At 44.2% G+C, this 18,400-nt stretch overlaps 1 protein-coding gene across 1 annotated transcript in view; it reads left to right on the plus strand.

Moving 5' to 3' along the window:
* C2CD3 (C2 domain containing 3 centriole elongation regulator) overlaps positions 1-18,400 on the plus strand; it is a 90,237-nt gene that overhangs the window by 19,816 nt on the left and 52,021 nt on the right. The window contains exons 10-16 of the mRNA XM_087965947.1: positions 217-444; positions 1,372-1,484; positions 2,441-2,559; positions 5,393-5,515; positions 8,556-9,026; positions 13,201-13,352; positions 15,808-16,051. Coding sequence (XP_087822073.1) covers positions 217-444; positions 1,372-1,484; positions 2,441-2,559; positions 5,393-5,515; positions 8,556-9,026; positions 13,201-13,352; positions 15,808-16,051 — 1,450 coding nt within the window. The remainder of the gene's footprint in view (positions 1-216; positions 445-1,371; positions 1,485-2,440; positions 2,560-5,392; positions 5,516-8,555; positions 9,027-13,200; positions 13,353-15,807; positions 16,052-18,400) is intronic.

The raw sequence follows: 18,400 nt of genomic DNA on the forward strand, positions 1-18,400 counted from the left end.
AGGTGCTACTCCCAGCCATGGGTGATCCTTCAGTCGCCAGCGTGAAAACCGGTCCTAAGTCACTCTTCTCGGGGCTGTTCTAATTTCGGTCACTAAACAAACCGTTGTAAAGTCGAGGACTACCATGCCCCTGATGAGGCCTGCAAGCACTTGAACAGTGGTCCTAAAGCTGTGGCGCTTAAAAGCTTCTGACGTTTTTCTCGTTTCTCTTTTCAGCCGTTCCCCTGCTAAACCCCGTCCTGGTGAGGCCTTCCCAGAGGCCCCCGGCGAAACCCAAGCTGTCCATTTGAGCCTTGACAGGCTGGCCACGCTGGGCCGGATCCGCTTAGCCAGAGTGGTGATTGAGACCCTAAGGGGGGTCCCCCGCGAGGACAGCGCTCAGAGTACCCCCAATCCAAAGAGCCCCAGTGGGAAACCCCCCAGGCCAGCTTTGGCTAAGAAGAGGTGAGAGTTTTAATCAGCCCTGTCAACTCGTCCCCTTCCCTGGACTCCAGGTGAATTGTTCTTTGAATCAGAGAGCAGGGAGCCCCATAAACCATCATGCAGGAGGAAGACCTCTTCCAAAAACCATTTTTTAAGGTGGCTACAGATCAGTCGTTTTGCTCTAGTGGTGAAGGCACCAGAATGGAAACCAGGAGATGGTGAGTTCTAGTCCCACGTTAGGTATGAAGAACAGCTGGGTGACTTTGGGGTAATCTCCTGGAAACGGTGAATTCTAATCCTAAGTAAGTTCAAGTTCTAAGGTGCTAGGCTAGAAACCGGGATTCGGTGAGTTCTAGTCCTAAGTGAGTTCTAGTTCTGCAGTGCTGGCCTAGAACCCAGGAGAATGGGGTGTTCTAGTCCCACCTTAGGCATGAAAGCCAGCTGGGTGACTTTGGAACAATCTCCAGGAGACGGTGAGTTCTAATCCTAAGTGACTTCTAGTTCTGGGGTGCTGGCCTAGAACCCAGGAGATGGGGTGTTCTAGTCCCACCTTTGGCCCAAAAGCCAGCTAGATGACTTTGGACCAATCAAGAGCGGGCTGTGAGTTCTATGCCCGCCTTAGACAAGAAAGTTGGCTGGGTGATTTTTGGGCCAGTCAACCAGGAGATTCTGAATTCTAGTCCCACCTTAGACATGGAAGCCAATTGGGTGACTTTGGGCCAATCACCAGGAAACAGTGAGTTCTAGTCCTGCCTTAAACATGAACACCAATCGGGTGACTTTGGGAAAATCCATCTCTCTTGTCCCTGTCCACCTCACAGGGTTGTTGTTACGAGGTGATGAACTAAAGAATGAATTAAAGCTGCAAAGTTTTGGCCGGTCTTATTAAATATACCGAATTTTGTTGAATCTCCTCGCATTTATTTCCACAATTTCTTCTCTTCCCAGGACCTTCTTTGTCGAGTATCACTTTCCAGTAAGAACTTCGAAGAACGGGGTAGGCCAGACGGCCGTGACTACGGAAATGGTTCGCGTAGCTTCGAGTAGATACTCAGCAGACGGTAAGACCGGGTGGAAAGGCATCCAATTTTTTCCCATAATGTTATATTGGACCGAGCGGAGTTTTTCCACACTGACCATGACTGCAGAAGCCGACCTTTTATATGAGCAACTCTCTAAAGAAATATTTTCATGGCGGGAATTTAAATATATAGCTAGGCCTCAATTGGGAGAAATTGATAAAGAGAAGCGGTGTTAAGTAAACCCTGTAAAATATTTGTAGCTCAGGGTTGAAATGAGGAACGCAGAAGTTTTATTTCCAAAACTAGGTAACATCATCAGTGCTACTTGATGTGCTAAGGGAGCCCTGTTCGATTTTATAACCATTTCTGCCACATGTCTATGAAGATTCTCAGTCATCCAGGGTCATAGCTGAATCAAAATTGGTTTTTATTTTATTTTGAAAAGGCAACTGGACATTTTGCTTCCCATTTCTTGGAAGAAACCTAATAGAAGCAACCTAGAACTAAGGAGACATTTCCTGACAGTGAGATCAATTGACCAGTGGAACAGCTTGCCACCAGAAATTGTGGGCACTCCATCAACTGGAGGTTTTTAAGAAGAGACTGGACAGCCACCTGTCCGAAATGGCATGGGGACTCCTGCTTGAGCAAGGGGTTGGACTAGAAGACCTCCAAGGTCCCTTCCAACTCTGTTATTCTGTTAAATGCTGCTTTTTGCCAAACCACCAACTGCTACTTTGCAAATTGAGAATTCATCTCTATCCTGGGTTTTTCCTGATTGGCCTTTTTTTTCTTTTTAATTAGTTAAGTTTACTTTATTATCATTGCACCTCATACAACGAAACCAAGCACCATTTTCAGTGCACATCATGACCATGAAGTAATACCACTTCAGAAATCTTAGATTTTTTTCTTGAGTCTTCTTCCACTCAACCCTTGAAATGTTGACATTAGAAAATCCTTTTGCTTTTGTGTCAATCCGATTCCCACTGCAGGGGTGAAGTTTCAGCAATGCTACGTATTCCCCGTCCACTTCAGTGGCTCCATGATCACCCATTGGTGGACGTCGTCCCTCGATTTTAACGTGTTTTTGAAAAAAGGCACCCAGAGGAAGGTACTGTCGTTTTCCATATTATCCTTCTAGGTGAAAACTTATCTGAAGAATCTGTTGCACGGAAGGGGAAGGGGATTTAATTTATGATTCATCCCACGGCAGGACCAGAATAGAATGGGAATGGGAATAGGTATAGAATTAATTTGAATTAGAATAAGGATAGGATAGGGATAGGGTGGGAATAGGATTAATTAGAATTAGAATAGGGTTAATGATAGGATAGGATAGGATAGGGATAGGGATAGGATGAATTAGAATGGAATGGAATGGAATGGAATGGAATGGAATGGAATAGAATAGAACAGAATAGAATATAGAATAGAATAGAATAGAATTGAATAGAATAGAATAGGAATAGAAAAGAGAAGAGAAGAGAGAAGAGAAGAGTATAGAAGAGAAGAGTATAGAAGTATAGAAGAGAATAGAATATAGAATAGAATAGGAATAGAAAAGAATAAAATAGGAATAGAATTGAAGAAGAGAATAGGAGAGAAGAGAAGAGTAGAAGAGAAGAGTATAGAAGTATAGAATAGAATAGAATATAGACTAGAATAGGAATAGAAAAGAATAAAATAGGAATAGAATTGAAGAAGAGAATAGGAGAGAAGAGAAGAGTAAAAGAGAAGAGTATAGAAGAGAAGAGAATAGAATATAGAATAGGAATAGAAAAGAGAAGAGAAGAGAAGAATAAAATAGGAATAGAATTGAAGAATAGAATAGAGTAGGAGAGAAGAGTACAGAAGAGAAGTATAGAATAAAATAGAATGGAATAGAATAGAATAGGAATAGAGAATAGAATAGAATAGGAATAGAGAAGAGAAGAGAAGAGAAGTATAGAATAGAATATAGACTAGAATAGGAATAGAAAAGAGAAGAATAAAATAGGAATAGAATTGAAGAAGAGAATAGGAGAGAAGAGAAGAGTAGAAGAGAAGAGTATAGAAGTATAGAATAGAATAGAATAGAATATAGAATAGAATAGAATAGAGAAGAGAAGAATAAAATAGGAATAGAATTGAAGAATAGAATAGAATAGGAATAGAATAGGAGAGAAGAGAAGAGTACAGAAGAGAAGTATAGAATAAAATAGAATGGAATGGAATGAAGAATAGGATAGAACAGAACAGAACAGAACAGAAACTTTATTGTCACTTTGAATATACATTAAAGTGAAATTTTGTTGCATACAGAACCCCAGTGGGTTTAAAACAACACAGAATTGGTAGCTCAGGCTAGGTCAATGTTTCCACATTTTGATAACTTGAAGGTGGCTGGCCCAAACGGACTTTAATAGATGTTATTTGTGTGAGGTTTTAGCACATACCTTTCATGTCACACTTCCATGTGTTTTATCCTGCATTTTGATATGCTTTTGATAGCAATTTCAGCCCTTTTTTTTTTCTTGTAAAACCGGGATTAAAAAGTTCTCAAATCATCATCAAATCTTTATTTGGCCATAGACTAGCATGTAGAAATCATAGTTACAATAAAATACAGGTAGTCCTTGAGATACGACCACAATTGAGCCCAAAATTTCTGTTGGTAGGTGAGACATATGCTAAGTGAGTTTTGCCCCATTTTACGACCTTTCTTGCCACAGTCGTTAAGTGAATCACTGTAATTGCTTAAGTTAGTAAACCGGTTGTTAAGCGAATCTGGCTTCTCCATTGGCTTCGCTCGTGAGAAGGTTACAAAAGGGCTCACCTGACCCCAGGATACTGCGACCGTCATAGATGGGAACTAGTTGCCAAGTGTCTGAATTTTGATCATGTGACCACTGGGATGCTGCAACGGTCGTAAATATGAAAAATGGTCATGTCACATTTTTCAGTGCTGTTGTAACTTCCCACTTAGCAACGTAAGTTTTGGGCTCAATAGCCATAAGTCAAATACTACTTTTATAGAGATATATACAGATAGATAGAAGAAAGGAGAGCTAAGGAGAGAGAGAGAGATGAAAGGAAAGATAGAGATAGATGGATGAAAGGAGAGATAAGAGAAATAGATGATTAGATAGATAGATAGATAGATAGAAGATATAGATAATATAGATAGAAGGAGATGAAGGGAGATGATATAGATAGATGATGATAGATAGATAGATAGATAGATAGATAGATGATAGATGATAGATAGATAGATAGATAGATAGATAGATAGATAGATAGACAGACAGACAGACAGACAAAAGGAGAGATGATGAAAGGAGAGAGATGAAAAGAGAGAATAGAGAAATAGATGATAGATAGATAGATAGATAGATAGATAGATAGATAGATAGATAGATAGATAGATAGATGATAGATAGATAAAAGAGATGATGAAAGGAGAGATAAGAGAGACAGAGAGATACAGATACATATACACATACACGCACAAACACATATATATGCATACACATATGCATACAGTACATGCATATATGTATAACATGTATACATATACATACATCTACATATATACTCTCTCTCTCTCTCTGGCCAGGGTATTTAATAAAAAATGGAAATAATGACTCCTGGCGTGCACCTACATAGATGGGAGATCTCAAATATTATTGACTATTCTCCGTGATGCCTTTGACACTAAATTCTTCTATCCAACATTGATAATGTTCTTTGTCAGTGTTTGGGCTCTTGGGCTTTGCTGTTTAAGAGTCCGTCAGCCAAGTACTCCGACCAGTTGTTAACCTCCAATGAACGCTCCAGAGACTGTGCTGTACGTGTGCATTCTAAACACACGCAGCACAGACAGAGAATTCTGTGCAATACAGATTGTGTAACGTCAGAAAGAGAACCGTGCAGAATGATGTGACTTCTCTCCTTGTGATCTTCAGCCAGCGCGGATCGGCGCAGCGGCCTTTCCCCTGCGCGACGTCCTTCGGTCTGAGGATTTATTCGTCAGCCGTGAATTGCCGGTGAAAGAAGATGGTGTCCCAGGCCCATTAGGGCCTTTACAGGTATAGAATTTGCTTCTGACATTTTTTGGGGGGGTTTGTTTCTAAGCTCCTGGGCAGCAACCCTTATTTAATCGTTCCACGTTTTGATAAAGCATGCAGTTTTCATGTGTCAAAACAGCAGGCCAGGATGTCATTGCCCAATCCCTTTGTGGAGGATTTGTTCGTAAAGGTACAGGAGGGTCCCCTCACATCAGTGGTCGCCAACCAGTGGGCCAGGGACCACTGGTGGTCCGCGAGAAAATTTTGGTGGTCCGCGGAGAAATGTCCCCCCCAAAGCAATTAATCCAGGCTGCACAGGAACACAAGGCTGCGCTGCCCACATGGCCCTGGGGAACACAAGGCTTGTGTCGCTTGCATTGCGAACAACACGAGGTAGTGAGGGGAGGGGGGAAAGGGTGGAGGGGGGGAACTTGCCCCACGTGCCTGGCCTGGCCACCGGGCTGCTTCTTTCCACTTCTTTCTTCTTCTCCTTTTGGCTGCACACAAGGAAAGCAGCCAAAGTCTTTCTTTCTCTCCCCACAAACCACCAGAAACGAGTCTTTGGGACCGTGCTCCAAGAGGCTATGTCAGCATGACAAGTCTCGCAAAGACTCATCGTGACAGAATTTGGGGGAGAGAAAGAAGACTTCTGTGGCTTCTGCTGTTTTCCTTGCATGAAGCCAAAAGTCTCTCTCTTAGACCCCCTGAGAACGGAGCTGGAGATGGTAGCCTGCGATCCCAAATAAAGAACGATTGATCGGTAGGAAAATGGGGGTGAGGAATTTTCCTGCAGACTTTTGGGGGGATTTTCCCAGGGTCTCTGGTCTGCGGGATTTAAAATTATGAGTTTGGTGGTCCCTGAGGTCCAAGGTTGGCGACCCCTGCCTCACATTATCCTTTTTTAAATATATATATATATTTCATTGTATTTTCCAACAAATCCATGTTTCAGTTAAACAGTGTGTCAACTGGGTATATATATCTTGTGCCAATATTTATATTTAGTATACATTTCTTACCATGATTACATTCATATTAAAAACCACCCAACCTTATATATCTTATCATTATAACAATATTCATTGAACTTCTTACTTTATTTTCCAACCATTTATAAAATAAATCCCATATCATATTCCGCTTCTTCTTGTTCTTTAATTGCCAATGTTAATCTATTCATTTCTGCACATTCCAATATTTTCATGATCACCCCTTCCTCTGTCGGAATCTTTTCATTTTTCCAATTTTGAGCAAATACAATTCTAGTGGTTGTTTATATGGGTATGATTAAATATGTTTTTTTCTTTACTATAATTTTTTGGGTAAAATCCCCAATAAAAACATCTCAGGTTTTAAGTCTATGTGTTGTTTTATTATCTTTTTCCAACCATATGTGTATTTTTGTCCAATATCTTTTAGCTTCTTGTTACATGTCCACCACATATGGTAATAGGTTCCGGGTGTCTGGTGACATTTCCAGCATTCCAGCATGACTTGTCTTTAAACATCTTTGCCAGTCTTGCCGGTTCAAAATGCCATCTATAAAACATCTTATACAAATTTTCTTTATATGCTGTTGACATTGTTAGTTTACTTTCACATTATCCAAGTGGCTTTGCCAAGTAGGCGTGGGAAGGTGAGTTGTGCTTTCACAACACAAGATATATCTACAGGAAAATGAAGTGAAAAGGATAGAAAAAGGTACAGGTAGCCCTTATTGTATATAAGTAAACATTAGTACTATTATTATTAATGACTATTTTTATTAGTATTATTATTACTACTAGTGTTTTATTATTATTTTGTATAAGTAAATTGATCCAGACAATACAAGTGTTTAATAAGCATTTATTTTATTTTCCAAATTTTTATTTTATTTTATATGTACAATAATTCCATTCCATTTCAACCGTGTTGTTGACTAGGTACATATTTCTTGTGCTTACAATTATAATTAATGCTTTGCTTACCAATATAACAACAATCACATTTTCTTGTAAATATTATCTAATACGTCTATTTTTTAACAATCTTATCTTATTGCTTATATATCCATCTTGTTCATTTTAATTTGTTTTATTTTCTAACCATTGATCCCATACCATATAATATTCCATTTCTTCGTTTTCTTTGATTACCAACATTAACTTATTCATTTTTGCACATTCAAATATTTTCTCAATTACTTTTCCGTCTGTCGGTATCTTATCACTTTTCCAATTCTGAGCAAATACAATTCTAGCTGCTGTTAATACATGTGTATGATTAAATATGTTTGTTCCTTACTGTAACCTTCCGGTATCATTCCTAATAAAAATATTTCAGGTTTCAAATCTTTGTCTTGTTTTATCATTTTTTTCAACCATGTGTGCATTTTTGTCCAATATCTTTTAGCTTCTATACAAGACCACTACATATGGTACTATGTTCCCGGTGTTTGATGACACTTCCAGCATTTAGCTGATTTGTCTTTAAACCTTTTTGCTAATTTTGCTGGTGCAAAGTGCCATCTATAAAATATCTTATACAAATTTTCTTTATATGTTATTGATATTGTGAATTTATAGTTTCTATTCCATAATTTCTGCCATTTATCTAACTCTATAGCATATCCCAAAAAAATTGCCCATGCTATCATTGTTTCTTTAACTTCTTCTTCTTCTAGTTTAACACCTAATAAATAACCATATAATCTTTTAATCAGCTTATCTTCCATTCCTGCTAATATCTTATTCAGTTCCGTCAACTCCTTGTAAACCCCTTCGGCTTTAATGTCTTTTTCATACCTTGATTGTATTTGCGTATACGAACACCAATGCATTTCCAACCCTTGTTCATTCAATTCTTGTCTTGTTTTGAGCTCAGCCTTTTCATTTAAAATGTCTTTGGGATCTGGCAATAGCTCCCATTTTACAGACATTGGGGTACATAAGCACTTATTTTATTTTACAGAAGACAAAAAATGTATAAATAAAATAAAATTAAATAAAAAAAAAAGAAGTTGGGTGGTAACAAGTGTCCATCATCCTATCGATGTAATTTTTCTACCTTCCTGTGACAGGTATCCGTGGAGCTTGCAGCTGCTAGCAAAGACGTCTCCAACCTCAAAGCGAGCAGCGTGTCCCCGAGAGCCGCCGTCGGCTCCGTCAGGGGCCAGGGCACCATTTTTCAGGAGGCTGACAGGAGCCCCTGTTCCACCAGAAGCCCTCAAAGCCCCTGCAAAGCCCCAGTGAGAAGCGAAGCTCCCTTGCCTTCCGCTTTTCAGACGTCCCCCAAGGATGGGGCTCGGCCGCTGGTCCCCCGGCCCGTCTCCCGCAACCTCCTGACCCAGATGAGTGACTCCTCGGAAGAGGAAGGGATGCTGCTCCACGTCCTTCTGATGGTCTCGGAGGGGCAGGTCGCTCCTCCTCCCAACGGCGGGCCGGACAGCTCTTGCAACCTGTATTTAATCTGCAAGCTCTTCAGCACCGAAGAAGCCACGAGGTCCCCCATCGCCTGGGGCACCTTGCGACCCACCTTCCATTTTTCCCAGGCAAGTCCAAGTGGTGGGATTCCAACAATTTTTTTTTAACTACCAGTTCTGTCGGCGTGGCTTGGTGGGTGTGGCAGGGGAAGGATATTGTAAAATTCCCCTTCCTCCCCACCCCGCTAAACCTGCTTTCCAGCTCCGTTCTCCTGTGCAGGGCAAGCAAAGGAGACCCAGCCGATCAGCTGTGGGCGTGGCTTGGGCATGGTGTTCTGTGGGCGTGGCTTGGTGGGCGTGGCAGGGGAAGGACATACTGCAAAATCCCCATTCCCTCTCCACCCCCCACTAACCTGCTTTCCAGCTCCGTTCTCCTGTGCAGGGCAAGCAAAGGACCCAGCCGACCCAGCTGTGGGCGTGGTGGGCGTGGTGCTGTGGGCGTGGCTTGGTGGGCGTGGCAGGGGAAGGATATACTGCAAAATCCCCTTCCCTCTCCACCCCCACTAACCTGCTTTCCAGCTCCGTTCTCCTGTGCAGGGCAACCCAAGGAGACCCAGCCGATCAGCTGTGGGCGTGGCTTGGGCGTGGTGTTCTGTGGGCGTGGCTTGGTGGGCGTGGCAGGGGAAGGCTATACTGCAAAATCCCCCTTCCCTCTCCACCCCCACTAACCTGCTTTCCAGCTCCATTCTCCTGGGCAGGGCAACCCAAGAAGAGCCAGCCGATCATCTGGGACTCGATGGGAGGCAGAGAAGAGATGGGGTTGGCGGGGCCAGAACAGAGGCAGGATTGGCCAGTTCTCCAAACTACTCAAAATTTCCGCTACCGGTTCTCCAGAACTGGTCAGAACCTGCTGAAGGCCACTTCTGGGCAAGTCGCAAGCAACCGCTAATGTTGTGGGGCAAAATGGAAGGGAGGCGGAGAGAGTAGCAGAAGGAAGATGGGACATAAACCACCGAGGGATAAACGGAAAAGTCATTAGCGGCTATTGTCATCCAGTGGGTAATTTGGCCCAGATAGAGAGAAACTTGGGGTAAACCCCCCCACACACACACACACATAACTCAGGGTTGATATGAGGGGTCCCCGGTGTTCTCTGATTGGGGTTATGGTGTTCTGTGGGCGTGGCTTGGTGGGCGTGGCAGGGGAAGGCTATACTGCAAAATCCCCTTCCTCTCCACCCCCACTAACCTTTCCAGCTCCGTTCTCCTGTGCAGGGCAACCCAAGGAGACCCAGCCGATCAGCTGTGGGCGTGGCTTGGGCGTGGTGTTCTGTGGGCGTGGCTTGGTGGGCGTGGCAGGGGAAGGCTATACTGCAAAATCCCCTTCCCTCTCCACCCCCACTAACCTGCTTTCCAGCTCCGTTCTCCTGTGCAGGGCAACCCAAGGAGACCCAGCCGATCAGCTGTGGGCGTGGCTTGGGCATGGTGTTCTGTGGGCGTGGCTTGGTGGGCGTGGCAGGGGAAGGATATACTGCAAAATCCCCTTCCCTCTCCACCCCACTAACCTGCTTTCCAGCTCCGTTCTCCTGTGCAGGGCAACCCAAGGAGACCCAGCCGATCAGCTGTGGGCGTGGCTTGGGCGTGGTGTTCTGTGGGCGTGGCTTGGTGGGCGTGGCAGGGGAAGGCTATACTGCAAAATCCCCTTCCCTCTCCACCCCCACTAACCTGCTTTCCAGCTCCGTTCTCCTGGGCAGGGCAACCAAAGAAGAGCCGGCCGATCATCTGGGACTCGATGGGAGGCAGAGAAGAGATGGGGTTGGCGGGGCCAGAACAGAGGCGGGATTGGCCGGTTCTCCAAACTACTCAAAATTTCCGCGCACCGGTTCTCCAGAACTGGTCAGAACCTGCTGAAGGCCACTTCTGGGCAAGTCGCAAGCAACCCGCTAATGTTGTGGGGCAAAATGGAAGGGAGGCGGAGAGAGTAGCAGAAGGAAGATGGGACATAAACCACCGAGGGATAAACGGAAAAGTCATTAGCGGCTATTGTCATCAGTGGGTAATTTGGCTCAAATAGAGAGAAACTTGGGTAACCCCTCACAATAACTCAGGGTTGATATGAGGGGTCCCCGGTGTTCTCTGATTGGGGTTATTTTCTCGCAGACATTCCATGACCCAACTAGGTAACGTCATCAGTGTTAGAAGGGCGGAGGGGTTGAGGTGGGAGAGGAGGAGCAGAAAGGGGAGGAGGAAGAGGACTGTGGGGTCCTTGGTGCTCTCTCAATTTGGGTGTTTTCTGGCAGACGTTTCATGACCCAACCATTGTAGGTAACATCATCAGTGTTGGAAGAAAGCGGCATTTGCGGAGGGGCAAAGAGGAGAGAAGGAAGAAAGAGGGAAAGGAAAAGGACTTGAGTCCTGATGCCTCCTCTTCCCCCTCCTTCCTCGACCCAACCCTGAGTCCCTTCTGGAACTGATGATGTTACCTAGTCGGGTCATGAAACGTCTGCAAGAAAACAACCACGCTCAGAGAGCAGAACACCGAGGACTGCACAGTCCTGTTCCTCCTCCTGTTCCTCCTCCTGCCCACCTCCTTCCACCCCTTTCTAGCACTGATAATGTTCCATAGTTTGGTATTGAAACTTCTGCAAGGAAACAACCCAGCTCAGAAAGCAGCAAGTACTCCACAGTTCTCCTCCTCCTCCTCCTCCTCCTCCTCCTCCTCCTCCTCCCCATCATCGTCATCCCTCCATTCCACAACCCCGAGTCCCTTCCGGAACTGATGATGTTACCTAGTTGGGTCATGAAACGTCTGCCAGGAAACAACCCAGCTCAGAGAGCCTCAAGGGCTCCTCACACCTTCAATCATTCAAATTAGCCTCTCAACTATGTTTCGTACAGGTAGTCCTCGACTTACGATGACACCCCGGAGCCGAGTTTCCATTGCTAAAGGATGACGCTTAAGTGGGTCACCCCAAGTTTTACGGCCTTTCTTGCCATCTTTTCCGGCTTCCAAACAAGCACAGTCAGCGAGGGAAACCGGATTTGCTTATTGACCACATGTAATAACTGCTGTGATTCTCTCAACAATCACGATGGGGGGAAAAAGGTGGTAAAATTGCGCGTGACTCACTTGGCACCTCCCTCACCTAGCAGTGGAAATTGTGGTCCCCGTCCTGCTTGGCAGTCCTCCAAGCTACTACTGCTGCAGCCAGCTGCCTGCAGTTTGGCAAGTTCAAATCCTACCAGGCTCCAGGTCGACTCAGCCTTCCATCCTTCTGAGGTGGGTAAAAATGAGGAGCCAGATTGTTGGGAAGACAAGAGGCTGACTCTGTAAACCGCTTAGAGAGCGCTGGAAAGCACTGTGAAGCGGTATATAAGTCTAAGGGCTATTACTATTTACCCATATATTTTTTTCAACTGTAAGGTAATGAATAGAATGGAATAGAATAGAATAGAATAGAATAGAATAGAATGAATAGAATAGAAGGAGAGGAGAGGAGAGGAGAGGAGAGGAGGAGGAGAGGAGGAATATAGAATAGAATAGAAAATTAGAAGAGAAGAAAATCAGGAATAGGAATAGAATAGAATAGAATAATATGGGAATTAGGAATAGAATATAAGTCTAAGTGCTATTGCTATTTACCCATATATTTTTTCAACCGTAAGGTAATTAGAATGGAATGGAATGGAATAGAATAGAATAGAATAGAATAGAATAGAATAGAATAGAATAGAATAGAATAGAATAGAATAGGAATTAGGAATTAGGAATTAGGAATATAGGAATTAGGACTAGAATAGAATAGGACAGGACAGGACAGAATAGAAAATTAGAAGAGAAGAGAATCAGGAATAGAATAGGAACAGAACAGAATAGGATAGAAATAAGAATTAGGAATAGAATAGAATAGAATTAGAATTAGGAATAGGAATAGGAAATTAGAAGAGAATCAGGAATAGAAGAGAACAGAATAGAATAGAATAGAATATCAGAATAAAGAATAGAATAAAGAATTAAGAATAGAACAGAACAGAATAGAATTCTTTTATTGGCTAAGTGTGATCCAACACACAAGGAATTTGTCTTCGGTGCAGAAGCTCTCAGGGTACATAAAAATACATTAAAAAACACATTCATCCAGGCTCATAAGATAGAAGGTACTTAGTGATCGTCATAGGATCTTCGTCGCCCCTCGATTTAAAAGCTGAGAAGGTTCCTAGGCAGAATGATAACGGCGGCCTTGCCTCGCCTTCCTTCGGGGAATCGGTCAGCTGCTCCACTAACGGCCCCGTCCTCCCTCCAGATCACTCCGGTTGCGTTGACGTCGAAACATTTGGAGCGGCTGAAGAACAACGTCATGGTGATCGAGGTGTGGAATAAGGTGCTCAGCCCCGGAGGGGACCGACTGCTGGGACTGGCCAAGCTTCCCCTCCATCAGTTCTACGTTTCGTTCAAGTAAGAAGCTGCCTTTGCTTTCCTACCTGCAGGGAGCCCTCAACGGCCATAGGGGAGCCCAAATTATAGGTCGCCTAAGTGAAAAAGTTGAGTTTTGCTCCGTTTTGACAACTTTTCTTGATGCATTCTTAAGTGAACCGCTTCAGCTGCTAAGTTAATACTGTGTTTCTCATATAATAAGGCCGGGTCTTATTTTTTTTGAGCCCCGAAAAAATGGCTAGGCCATCTTTTTGGGGGTGACTTAATTTCCCCCCTTGCATCTTGAGCAGGCGGGCAGCGATGGCTTGGATGTTGACCTCGGCGTTGGTGGGGCACTTCGTATTGGGATCAACGCAGGCAGCACCATATCCGGGTGTGCAACAAAAGTACTTCCTAATGGCAAGCCCCCACCATTCCCCCATTTCACATGTTTTAATATAGGCCTTAATTTGGGGGAGGGGCTTAATTTCATTTCATGCCTATAAAACATGCTGGGACTTGCTATTGGGGGAGGCCATATTGTTGGAGAAACAGGGTAGTAACATGTTAGCAAATCATGTGACCCCGGGGAATGCTGCAATGGTCATAAGTGTGAAAAATGGCCATAAGTCGCTTTTTTTTCAGTGGCCTTCTAACTTTGATCGGTCACTCAATGAACTTTTGTAAGTTGAGGATTGCCTGTCATAAATACATCATAAATACAAATATTTATCTACAGGTAATCATGAATACCTGGTCAGGTAGCCCTTGATGAAAAAAGTGATACGACCCTTTTTTACACTTACAGCCATTTCAGGATCCCCAAGGCCATGTGATCAAAATTCAGACCGTTGGCAGCTGACTTACATTTATGACAATTGCAGTGTCCCAGGGGTCACGGGTTCTCCATTTGCGACCTCCTCACCAAACAAAGTCAATGTGGGGAGCCAGATGTCAACTCCTCACCAAACAAAGTCAATGTGGGGAGCCAGATGTCAACTAAAAAAATACTCCTTTCGTCTTTTTAGCCGCCAGAAAAAGGGAGTGGGGGAAAACAGTGCATTCCTTAAGTGCCTAGATAATCACCCTGTCAGCCCAAAGTTGTCGGAGCGCAAAAATATTACTGGAGAGCATGATGGATGACTCTAGGCTATGGATGTGTCCCATTGGAGAATACACATCCAGAGGGTGGAGGGAAGACCAGGGTCAAGGGGGAAATGAATGATATATTTGACTATCGGCTGCATCCAGCTAACACCAACATGGCCACTTCTAATAAATCAATTTTCTTTTCTCTGCGATGCGGATAGAGACTTATGATTTGAATGGGGGTGGATTTGTTGGAGTCCTGACACCAGATTCACTTAACAGCCAGCTCACTAACTTAACAATGGCCATGATTTACTTAACAACCGGGGCAAGAAAGGTCGTTAAATGGAGCAAAGTTCACTTACCTTGCTTAGGAACTGTAGAAATTTCGGGCTCCATTATCGTCATACGTCGAGGACTACATGTAGAGAAATATGGCAAGCCAGGCCTACTCATGGCTTCTGCTGTCAACTCGTAAAGCATTCCTGGCTTGCTCTTGAGTTGCCATAAGAAGGAGGGGGGGAGATCTGATGGAGCAGTTCGTTGCTATGATCAGAAGCACACCCTGGGAGGAGGGGGGGAAACAGGGCCATAGGTGGGCAGTAGCTTCGTTGGAGAGTGTAATTTATGACACACCCTGGGAGGAGGGGAGAAACAGGGTCATAGGTGGGCAGTAGCTTCATTGAAGAGAATGCGATTTATGACACACCCTGGGAGGAGGGGGAAACAGGGTCATAGGTGGGCAGTAGCTTCGTTGGAGAGTGTGATTTATGACACACCCTGGGAGGAGGGGAGAAACAGGGTCATAGGTGGGCAGTAGCTTGAGAGTGTGATTTATGACACACCCTGGGAGGAGGAGAAGTAGCTTCATTGAAGAATTTATGACACACCCTGGGAGGAGGGGAGAAACAGGGTCATAGGTGGGCAGTAGCTTCGTTGGAGAGTGTAATTTATGACACACCCTGGGAGGAGGGGAGAAACAGGGTCATAGGTGGGCAGTAGCTTCATTGAAGAGTGTAATTTATGACACACCTGGGAGGAGAGAAACAGGGTCATAGGTGGGCAGTAGCTTCATTGAAGAGTGCGATTATGCACACCCTGGGAGGAGGGGGAAACAAGGTCATAGGTGGGCAGTAGCTTCGTTGGAGAGTGTGATTTATGACACACCCTGGGAGGAGGGGAGAAACAGGGTCATAGGTGGGCAGTAGCTTCGTTGGAGAGTGTGATTTATGACACACCCTGGGAGGAGGGGAGAAACAGGGTCATAGGTGAAGAGTAAATTACATAGGGCAGAGCCAACTGTACTACTTGGGAAATGTGCTGATTCCTTTTGAAACTTGGCTCGAGGCTCATGAATTAATTAGGGCATCCCTCCCAACCCTGACATCTGCCTCTTTTCCCCCTGCAGAGACCCCAAGGTTTCCAGCCTGCTGCTCCAGGCTCAGTATCCAGTGCTGGCCGTGGACGGCCCCATGCCGGTGGTTGACGTCTTCTCCGGCCAAAAGAACGGCAGCCTGAAGACCATCTTAGCCATGGGATCGGCTGACCAGGTGTTGGCACTGCAGAGGGTCAAGAAGGATGAAGGGCCGGCATCTCCGGCTGTGCTGCGCCCACTGCATGCCCTGGATCCTCTCCCTGCACCCTCCCCTGAGGTGCGTCCACATCATTATTACACCGGGGGGGGGGGTTGCTCTTTTGGGGGCCACCCATGGGACCTGTGTGTTTATCTTTATTTCTCCCAAAGATTCAAACGGCTCAGGAACCATTTTTTTTTATCAGTTAGAAAAAAAGAATAGGTGTCATGCCCTTGTTGGAGTCTGACTCCGAGGGAAAGGAGGAACAGCTGACGGAGTGGGAGTGTGGTTCCAGAGGTTGTGGAGGAAACTGGGGAAGGGCACAGTCCAGCTGGGCAGTCAGAGAAAGACCCAGGCCCATCCCCTCTTCATCCTAGTGCATGCAGGGAGGAGCGGATAAGGGAGAAACATGAATGGTGTGGTCTATGGGGGAGGAAAGGGCCCTGATCCCCTTCATGGGCTGCAGCTGGGAGGACTGTTTAAACGGACAAACTGCGCATGGCCCAGTGCTGGAAGCAAAGCGTGAAATAATTTACAGTTCTTATCTGAGTTCTGGAGTCCTTCCCAGTGTGTGTATTTCGATATCTGTGTACGTCTTCAAGCCCTTATCCTGCCTTGTCTCCTTAACTGCTTCAGTGTGGTTTGTGTTGTTTTTTTCTATTTATAATTTATATGTATTTTGAGTTTGGACCGGCATTTCCTCCTTTTCGTAACTGTTTGTGGGGGAGTTTTTTTTCTCCAGTCAATGATAATTGGGCCTTTGAAGCCAAGTTGAAGGAATTAAAGGGACTTCACCTGTTTTTGTGACTTTGTTGCTTTGTTGCACCTTGGGTCATCACAATAGGTCTTTGACTGAGAGTTCTTGAACTTGAGTCGTGCTAGTTCTAATCCAGGGATGATTAGGATAACTTACGACATGCGTGTCAAAGCTTTGAGGGGTTTTCTTGCAGACATTTCGTGACCAAACTAGGTAACATTATCAGTGCCAAGGGGATGGGGTTTGTGGAGGAGGAGCAGGAGGAGGACTGTGGGGTCCTTGGTGCTCTCTTGAGCTTGGGGTTTTTCTTGCAGATGTTTCATGACCCAACTAGGGAACTTCATCAGTGCTAGAAGGGGATGGAGTTGGAGGAGGAGGACTGTGGGGTCCTTGGTGCTCTCTTGAGCTTGGCAGTTCTTTCATGACCCAACTAGGTAATATCATCAGTGCTGGAAGGGTTTGTTGTGAGGAGGAGGAGGAGGAGGTGGAAGAGAAGGAAGACAACTATGGGGTCCTTTAGCGCTCTCTGAGCTTAGTCATTTTCTTGCAGATGTTTCATGACCCAACTAGGGAACATCATCAGTGCTAGAAGGGAGGGGGGTTTGCTGTCTGTTTATATACTAACTTGGGGCTTGCTCTGTCAGCAATTTTATGTACAAGTTTAGTGACTGTTCGAAGTTACAGCACCATTGATAAAAGGGACTTATGATCCTTTTTCACACTTACGACCGTTGCAGCCTCCCCAGGGTCACGTGATCAAAATTCAGATGCTCATCGACTGGCTCGTATTTACGACGGTCCCAGTGTCCCGGGGTCACGTGGTCCTGTTCAGAGTTATGCAGCGTAAATTCAGTGCCAGAAAAGTAAACTCAGACAGCTGAGGCTTCATTTAACTTCTTTATAAACACATAAAGCAAATTTTACAATACCAGTTGTGGATTTCTCCAACATGGGGCCAACTCAAAACAGAAGCAGACGTGTTACAGGTTCCGAGCAGAACAACCACTCAGGAGCTCAGAAACAGACATCAGTTTCACTTTAGTTCAGCAGGCAAGCAAGCAAGTTAGTTTCTTTTCTCCTTTTTAATTAAAATAAACTTTATTAAACATTAAAAAATGTATACATGGTACAAAACATTTCATAAAATACGAAACCAAAAAGATATACATAACCAATAAACATAAAGACATAAATATTTCTAATTGCTTAGACGGTGAGTTCTTATCAAACAATTTTCCAATACTTGCTTCCTCTATCTGGTAAATACTCCTATCCTAACCTCTTTCTATTTTCCCTCCCCTAACTGTTTACTCACTGGTTTCTATCCTTCATCCAATTATACCAGTTTTCCCAACTTGTATAATATTTTGAGTCTTCCTTATCTTTTAACTATTTGGCTGAGTTTATCCATTTCCATGCAGTCGTAGATCTTCTGGATTATGAAGTTATCCATTGGCATCACTCTACCAACATTGAGCTAGTGCTATCCTTGCTGCCATGACTATATGTAAGATTACATATTTTACTTCTTTTGCGATTTCACCTTTTATTATTCCCAACAACAAAAAATTCAGCCTTGAGTTCTAATTGAATATTTGTGATTTCTCTTATCCCTATTCGTATTTTTTTCCCCAAGACTTTTTTTACTCTTCGGGCAAAGCCAGCAAGCG

Source organism: Notechis scutatus, chromosome 5, assembly GCF_049901735.1.
Source record: "Notechis scutatus isolate UNSWTSFEM ecotype Mainland chromosome 5, rNotScu1.2, whole genome shotgun sequence".
Taxonomy (NCBI): domain Eukaryota; kingdom Metazoa; phylum Chordata; class Lepidosauria; order Squamata; family Elapidae; genus Notechis; species Notechis scutatus.